The sequence below is a fragment of the Dipteris shenzhenensis genome, chromosome 8 (assembly GCF_047967505.1).
Source record: "Dipteris shenzhenensis isolate YYH24624 ecotype China chromosome 8, Dip_SZ_1.0, whole genome shotgun sequence".
Taxonomy (NCBI): domain Eukaryota; kingdom Viridiplantae; phylum Streptophyta; class Polypodiopsida; order Gleicheniales; family Dipteridaceae; genus Dipteris; species Dipteris shenzhenensis.
The window spans coordinates 38,081,143-38,090,355 of NC_141603.1; the positions used below are offsets into that span (position 1 = coordinate 38,081,143).

At 44.4% G+C, this 9,213-nt stretch overlaps 1 protein-coding gene across 1 annotated transcript; it reads left to right on the plus strand.

Annotated features, from left to right (window-relative positions):
- Window positions 1-1,798: 1,798 nt before the first annotated feature.
- Window positions 1,799-7,559, plus strand: LOC147899470 (uncharacterized). Its single transcript, XM_087378164.1, has 3 exons — window positions 1,799-1,929; window positions 2,138-2,299; window positions 6,944-7,559. The coding sequence occupies exons 1-3, from the start codon at window positions 1,891-1,893 to the stop codon at window positions 7,127-7,129; spliced, it is 387 nt and encodes a 128-aa protein (XP_087234290.1). The 5' UTR covers window positions 1,799-1,890; the 3' UTR covers window positions 7,130-7,559.
- The last annotated feature ends 1,654 nt before the right edge of the window (window positions 7,560-9,213 follow it).

Consider the following 9,213-nt stretch of genomic DNA (forward strand, 5'->3'; position numbering starts at 1 on the left):
TGATTTTATTTCCTCCATATCTTTTGATTTGATTCGTCCATATCTTGGCGCCTATATTGATTGAGGTGGCATCCTCCAAAGTGTTGGAATATGAAGCCAAAGTGAGTAAAAAATGTGTGTTCTAGTGTGTTCTAGTGTGAGTTCTAGTCTAGTGTGTCCTACGGATGCCACATGTCATATTGGGAGTTATCTCATATGCATAGGTGTTCATATGTGTGTGTGCGCTCTTATATGAGAGCTGTTCTTGTCTAGTGTCAAATCAATCAAGTATCAAGCTACAAGCTCTTTGGTCTACATGTGAGTAGATTTATAGGGGTTGGAGGACAAGGGGCTCGACTCCCCATTTAGTACACCTCCTCCCACAAATATTAAGATATCCAATGGGACTTCTATATGGCTTGCATGAAGCCCTATTCCTTGATTTGTTTGATGTTAGCCTTGGTCTCCATTGGAGTAGATATTATACTGCATGTTTCTATGTTTATCTTTGAAAAGTCTCCTAAATATACTTGTGTTGTGAGAAGTGGTACAATGATTGCCAAGAGTTGAGCTCCATGATTCCACCTAATTGAATAATTTGCCTTGAATATACTTGCGCCATTATAATTGAATAAGTTGCAACTTGCCTTGATCTCCTCTCCTCCCTTTTCCCCCCTGTCTATGCTCTCATCCCTTTTCAACCCCTACTTTCTTCCCATTTCATACCTCTCCTCTTTGAAACATTTCAATTAATTTATCACTTTATATTATCCCCTAAATGCGATAGAGGCTTTGCCACCTTCTCTTCTTTTTTATTTAAACTACTTAATGTTATTTTCTAACAAGGATTGTAGTGGTTTTGCCACCTTGTTTCTTTTGGGTATGCATATATGTTAAAACCTATCAATTGATTTCGTTGAGTTTGCAGCCCTATGCCATGATTCCTTTGACTTTTCCAAGGCTCAATAAGCAATGGGTTAGAGTGTGTCCATATGTAAAAAGGTTTGGAGGAACAAGAGGTGCCATTTGTGCTCAACACTGACCTACTCTCTAGTCCATTTGAGAATAGAGGGCTCCAAAGTGGCCCTATGTTTCCTCTAAAGGCCCTTCGTTGTTGCTATCAATTAGCTTGCACTGACCTTGTGCACTTATGGGAGAAGGATTGAAGTGATAATCTAAGTAAGTTGCATATATGAATGGCAAGGATAATGATCGCTAGATATGAAAAGAACTATCTTGTGAATGTAATGCTCGCTAGATATGAAAAGAACTACCCTGTGAATGTTACATGGTTGAATGAACGGTCGACATTGGTCTGAAAAGGAGCACACTCCAAAAATGTGTGCAAGTTACTAGGTTCCTAGGAATTGGACCATGGATAGAGAGATACTAAGGAGGATAAGAGCCAATCCCCATGCATCAGGGATCTAAGGAGAGCTAGGTAGGCAGGTGCAGCATGTTCCGATGGAAGAACTAGCCAATCAGTCTTTTTGGAGATTCGAAGCCATTGAGTTAAGGCACCCCTAGTAAACAAAGAGCCGAAATCGTTCTCTTCCACACCCAAAAAAGCGAGGTCATTCAATGAAGCTGCCATGGGGACTTGGAGGACCTAGTAGTAGCATTGAAAGGGATGAGTGGTGGGTAGTCAATGATTGAGACAGTACCCTATTCAAAAATGCGGTCAATGGGGAACCAGCTCTAAGGGGTTGATCACATGTGGGAAGATTCATGAGGGACCCTTGCTCATTTTGCAACCCACCAAGTAAGCTATCACAATTGTTTGTCATCTTTTGATGGTGGGCATCCGTGCCCACAAAGGTTTCGTGGAAAAATGAAAGAAGCTTTGTTGAAAATGAAAGGAATCTACAAAAGCAAGCATCTTTGATCATTCTGCATCCTACCCTTCGAGAAATGTCTTCCCAACGTAGTTACTTCAGGAGAAAATTCTGGGTATTCACCCTCCACCCTCGAGAATGATTTCATTTCTGGAAATTCGATCCACATCGTCTCTAGAATTCCGTTGGGAAATTGAATCAGCAACCATTGATTCCGATCTAGTGACCCATTGGGTCCTGAGAATCCATTGAGTCCTGAGAATTCCGTTGGGACTGGAATCAGCGATCGTGAGAGTCTGATCTGGTGACCCATTGTCTTGCAGGACGAGAAGGAGATCACCAACATTGTCAAGGAAGCGCAAGTTTCCTCAGTCGTCCATGGAGGCCAAGTAGCGGAGGAGTTTGTGCCGGTCGAGCATCCCATGGAACCTCCAGACAGCGATCAACCCGTCCGTTGTCCACCTCCAGAGCCGTGTATCATCCACGTACGTATTTTCTCACGGCGCCCGGTCGGCCGAGAAACGTTCTTATCTACTGATCAACTACAATTCTTGCACACTGCAAATTCCATGAATCCAAATTCGGTCTGCAGCCTGCAAATTCATGCAGCAATTCGGGAGCGGTCTGCAGCCGCTCTGTACGTTGTTGACAGTTAGTGCAGCTTGGGTTTGTTACTCTGTTGTAATTGGCATTCCGACAACTGCTAAGAAACTTATGGCTAGCTCGTTCAAGGGCATCTTAGAAAAATCTGGCTTGCTTCAAACCATGAGCCTTTGGGTCTCCTGCCGAACCATGATGCAGAAATAGGTGCGACAATACACAATTACTAAAGACCCTTGCCATCAACTCCGCACAGTTATGATAAAGAGACTTGAAGATGTATCAACTATCTAGTCGAGCCTCTCTCTGATGCTCACCCAATTGCTGGTTTGGACAACGTAAAACGTCTACAATATTTGTGGTTAGCCTTATGTTCTCTTGCGATAATGCCTTTCCTTTGCCACGTGTTAACCGGGCTTTGTACCACATTAAACTCCCTAAATGCATTCCAGTCTCGTCTTTCCCTAGCATGGCTGCCACATGGGCAGCAAAGTGATGTCGTTCTTTGGTTAAAATTAGAGTAGCGCATGGGCCACCAAACCCACCCAAGGTGGTTGTCCTGCAGCCCTGGATCAGGGCTCAGTAAGCCCAACCTGTGGGGCTGAAAGATGCCCAGCTATTGGCCCATCCAGAGCTGCATAAGGCACCTGTATGCAGGGCCTTTTATAGGCAACAGAGGCTACCCTGGTTGACAGTCAGGGGTTTTGCAGGAAGGCCAGCCAGCACTGTTCTGGTCGGCTGGCAAACATTTAGGGTCTGGTTGGCCAGACTAGGCCCTATAAAAGGGGCTCGTTGCGGGGGGCATTCATCAACTCAGAGTTGCAGCAGACCTCAGTCAATATTTGGGGCTCAACCTGGTACATACCTACAGCTTGTAGAAGAGTACACGTGTTTGTAGGAGGGAACATCATACAGAGCACACCCTAGAGCAAGCGACGGAAGCCTGAGAGGCATGCCATGCTCCAAAAGGGGGTCCACAGCAGAGGGCATGGTTGTACAATTCTTTAGGTGTGCGTTTGAAGCGCATTAGATGCGAGCTTCGTAAGAGTTTATGTTAGCCCAGGTTTGGACATAACATTCTCCCCAATTTAAAATAGGTTAACACTGGCACAAATCAGGGTAGGAAAACTAATCAATGTTTCTCAGACTATTCTTCTCATCCAGAATCAGATTCTATTAATAGTATCTGTGAAGATCTTGGAATCTATACAATTACCACACAAGGAAAATTGAGAAATCCACTAGTGATCGCAGGACGTATGGATGACTCCTCTATCTCCTTCTTCGCGGTTTCTGGGGATGGACGACTCAGGAGAGAGGGTGCGCTCATCGACCCCCTACTCCCGTGGCAGAGGGTTCGGGTCGTAGGCCTCTTGGGGAAGGTCTGGCGTACCGACCCTAGCATCGAGCAGGACCAGGTGCAGCTTTGGCGTCTTTGGCTCTGGGAGGGGCGGGCCTTGTGAGAGCTTGATTGGGACCCAGGAGAGTGGTGGTGGCCAGAGATTGTGACAGGACAGGGGCCGACCTCCTTCTTCGCCTACAGTACGACTCTGGGTAGGCGAGTTCTCGGGAGGATGCAGAGCCGCCCCCCCACCCAGCGATCCAGCTGGTACGCACAGGGTATTTCCAGGTTCTTTTTGCAGGCATTCTGGAAGGCCTTGTGGGAGAGCTGGCGGTCGCGGAAGATCTCATACTTCCTGTGGCTTCTCGCCCACAAAGGTCTTCCAGTGGGGAGCTGGTTGAGGCAGATAGGCCAGGACGGATGCTGCCAGATTTGCCATGTGGATGAGGAGACACCAAAACACTGCCTGTGGAGTTGCACTCGCGCCCAGGATGTGTGGAGGTGGACTTTTGGGATTCTTACTCGCGCAGCAACAGAGCTAGGATTGATCACTTGGGGCACGTTCTGTTGGTGCAGCACCGCACCTGGTCTTCATCACTTATTCGAGGCATGCCAGCAGGACCCCACTTTCCTTATTACACAGGGGACGTGGGGACTGCTCGAGGGTATCCCACAGCACCTAGCAGAGGCTGATACAGGAGTTCGGGAGAGGCAGCCAGTCTGGGAGATTATTAGCAGCATTACAGGGTGGCACATCTGGACCTCGCGCTGTTGCGCGCAGATCCTCGGTGGCACCTCCTTATCGACTGCCCAGATCATGGCGGAGATTTGGAGTGAGATTATTCATACCCTCAGAGGCCAGTGGGACCAGATTCAGGGAGACTCCCGGGCCGGTCAGGAGAAGCGGAGACGCTTCCTCCGGGCTTGGGACACACAGGGCCTCTTCTTCGAGCAGACTACGCAGGGCCTTCGGTGGCACTACTCACCACCCCGATGGCTGTTCATTCATACTCGTCTTATCCCTCCGTGAGAGGATGGTTTATTTTGCTACCTTTTAGGGCTGTGTCCGATTTGTGAACGCAGCCCGTCAGCTATAAGCTGACCTCTTGTATCTTGTTCTCGAAGTAATATAATTAGCACTGTTTTTTCGGAAAAAAAAAAAAGGAAAATTGAGAAATATCAGTCTAGAATCCTCTGAGGAAACTCGTAAAGCTCTCTGTATCTCTATCTCAGCCATTTTCATGTACTCTTTCCTACAAGCTTAAGTGGCGTGCGGTTGATGGAGGGTCACGAGGGAGGTAGGTCACTGGGTGTTTGTCATGAGGGATGGAGATTGGAGATGGAGATGGGGAATTGCGTCTTTGCCTTTGGTTCTTGGAGACGCACGATGTTCCAACACTGCTCCCAACACCTGATATCATATCCTGCTCCAACTCTAATAAAGCCCTAAGAGCACAATGCACATGCTGTTGCTATGTCCGCAATATTGGGATTTTCTTTCAGTATCTGATTGGCTACATCTTATGGGGATAACTCACAATGCCTACACCCTTACCTTCTAACTCGGAAACATCTTGTGGGGATTTTCTTGCAGTATCTTATTGGCTACATCTTGTGGGGATAACTCACAAGGCCTACACACTTACCTCCTAACTTGGAAACATGATGAAGGACTCCAGTAATAGAGCTATTTCCTACTTTGTCACAATAGTTGCACCTCCACTTCCTATTATCGGAGCCAGCAGTGGAAGCCCCAACATAGGTGGTGTAGAAATCCCAATAAGGATTGGGGGGTTGAGGCATTGTAAATTTTGAGAATAGGGATAGGGGGCTGCCAAAGGGCTGAGAAAGGGCCGAGAGTGGAAGGGGTGAGAAAGGTGAAAAGGGGATGAGAGAGGGCTGACAAGGATTCAAGGTCAGAGAGGGTGAGTGTGGGTAGAAAGAAAGAATCTTATTAATGCCTAAGAAAGACCAAAGGGTTTATGAGGCTGAAAGAAACCTAGATGCAATGAAAACCCAAATGTAAATGACAACGAGGGGAGGTCCCTGGCCATCACCTAACCAGTCAGCTATCCATCCAAGTGACTGGACCTGTGTAATATGTATGCTGTCTACGGGACCAACTCCACCAATTGGCTATGCATAGACAAGATGAGATCGTCCCACAGTGGTTTGGATCGAGTGAGGACTGGCATCACTGGGGAAGAAAATCAGGGATGGCATGATCAGTCTGTCCAGGTCCTGCCTTCCTCCTCTGTAGTCTCCGATAGGTAGCTCATCATCGTCCGTATGATAGCATGATCAGTTTGTCCAGGTCCCTCCTCTGTAAAGTTAGAATGAGCATTGGTCAACTCTTGACCATTTTTCTTCTGATCCTCAGAGTCCTTGACAGCAGTAGCAATGCATCTTGGTATCCCTTTGCATCGCCTATTTCTCTCATGTGGCTTGGAAGCTTGTGCATTTGTAAGCTCCTACATGTCCACTGCATGGTTCTGGCATCCTCCATCTCCTCATTAACTTGTTGGAGAATCTCAAAACTGTTCTGCAAGGTGAGAGATGTCTTTGAATATGTTGTCAGATTTAATGGAGTTTCCTTTGGTATCTTCTGCAGGAGACTCTGGAAGTGTTTCTTTCTTCTCCTTATCATCTTTGGTTCTCAGTCACTTCTCGTTCTATGACATGACAGGTCTCCAAACTTGCTCCTTGGTTATTCTTTTTCAGTGGACAGTCTTGACTAAATGCCCATTCCTTCCACACATAAAGCATGGATTTGGATTCCCAAATATAGCCCTTCCTTTCGGTGAATCGTCCATTTGTTTTTTTGCCTGGCATCCCGAAATTTTGCTAGCTGAGCTTCTAAATGCTTCTCTTCTGCTTTCCATAGCTTTGTACGTCTCAACTTCCTGGTCTGGCATAGAGAGAAAAAAACGAAGAAAGTTAAGAACATTTTTAGAAGGGCACATGTTTTGTGACTGATTTGTGTAGACATGAGAGAGAGAGAGAGAGAGGTTTCAGGGACTAATTTGTGGTTTGGCTCAGGATGGAAGACTGTGGAAAGAGAGAGAGAGAGAGAGAAAGAGGTTTCGGGGACTAATTTGTGGTTTGGCTCAGGATGGAAGACTGTGGAAAGAAAAAGAGAGAGAGAGAGAGAGAGAGGTTTGGGGGACTAATTTGTGGTTTGGCTCAGGATGGAAGACTGTGGAAAGAAAGATTGCAACTCAGCATTATTAAAAGACGGGGTGAACTCCCTTTCATGAAGGAAAGTGGGGTAGAAGGCTCACATCGGAGGCGGCATACAGGGTCAAGTGAGCACTCCATTCTTCCCTCCATCAGTGCTCCTGCAAATACGATATTGAAACTTCTGGATCCGTAAGCAGAGAGCATTGTTTTCGGCTCTGCTATGAGTTTGGCAAGGGTTTGTTAGAGTTTGGTTTTCGTTTTTTTTTTTTTTGGGAGGGAGGGAGGGAAGTGGGGGCGGCGCAAGGAGGCATGTTTAGTTTTTGGGGTTTGAAGATTGTGTAATTTTCCAGTATCACTGTAAAGTATTCATAACTGTTGTATAAATTGAAGTTTGGTGAGACTCTCTCTTGGAATCTTCCTCATGTGCCCACTGCATTGCAAGTGGGGTCTCCAAAGAATGGCAGTCCTGCCTGGCCCGCAGATCTCTTTCAGACATATGTGAATTGATATCTTCTTTAGGTAACTCTGAGTCTGCGACATTTCCCCTCTTTTTTGACTTTCAAATCTAGCATTTCAAAGAATCCCATAGTTGGAAAAGTAGGAGTTCTGTTTGTTCCCCAATATGCCCATCGTTCAAACTTTTGACCCAGTCGCACCCATGTGCATGCTGTTGGATCAAGTCTTCTCCTGGAGCCCCAAACCCATGTATGGATTCATTTCTAGGAACAAGCATTACTTCAGAAATTTAAGGGCATACTTGAGTAACTTGAATGAGTTTAGACATTGGAAGCATGGGAAAGTAAGAAATGCATACAATAGTTTCGCTGCCCCTCTGGCAATTTTCTTGAAAATTGGCTTCATCTTAACTGTACGTTCAAATATAAAGATAGACGATTGATGGCAAAAATACTTTGTATAGTCCATTTTATGTTTTAAACAATTAAGAAATATAAGAATGGATCTAAAATTCAGATTTCAATTTATATGAAATGATCCGAAACGATAATGCCCATAGTCAGCAAAAGTTAATGTAGTTACTTATTGAATTAATGCAATTGTGTGAACTGCACATTCTTTGTAATGAATCCAAGGGCCTTAAGATCTAATTATATGCTAATCTCATGAAGATATGCATTTAATGCAGAAAAACTTAGGAGCTGTCTTTGTGTGATCCCTGGAGGTGATTCATTACCCAATTAAAGAACTGGATTGTTGATAGTGGTGTGCAATTGTGGATAATGGATTTAGAAGACTCTTGACTTCACCATGTGTTGATGTGAAAGTTAATTCAATCTGGATTGCAAGTATCAAGGGTAAAGTTTATATCTTACTACAATAATTAAAGCTATCTCTATTCAAAATTGAACAAGCAACACTCTCCTTTGTAATTTTGATGGGCATGTAAGTTCATTTGGAGGTAATCGCACTTCTCGATGTGCAGATGCACACGCATATGCAGGACTTGCATGCACACAAACATATGCACAAACTCGTGTGCACATGCATGTGCTCTATGAATGGGGTGTGGACACATTGGATTCACAAGTGCGTAAACCTTGTATGAGCCCTCACGATACGGTGGGATTCCATGTTGCTTGTCATAATTTCACACTTTAAGATTACATGTTGTATTTTTGCATCCCAGCATGTTTAGTTTGTAAAAGCCTAAATATCTAGCATCTATTTTCTCAAATGAAACTCAAAAATAGGCTATATGTCAAGCACCCAAGAAGAGGATATCTTCAAATGCACCTTTAAAGCAATTTTATCTTGAGTTTTCTAAAGGAATTGTTCTTCTTTCCTATGAACAAAACTAGATTTTAAAAAAAGTAATCTCCTCCCCACCTCCATCTCATTAAGCAAGCATAAATATTGTGCATTTCATTCTATTAAACAAATGATTACTACTTTGAATGCATGTGGTCAATACTTTGAATGGACATGGTGCACATAATATCAAGGTGGTAAGGACCTTTGAATGAACTTGTAAAGGATTTTTTAGACATACAAGTTTCCAAAGGTATTATGCTTTGAAGAAGGTGAGGGGGGAATTGAGTTGTTGCTTACATCTTCCTTACTATCTTGGATTTATTCTATAGTGGGTTCAAGCACCATGCAATCTTAGTTTTAGATATATACTTCTCCTAAGAAGGAAAAAGTATTAACAATATGGAGATAAAGTTTTTAGCTTCAAAGGTTTTCCTTAAGCTTAATCGGTGCCTCCAAAGGAGTTTATTATATAGCATGATCATTTGTTCTTTTCAGAGTAGATGACAA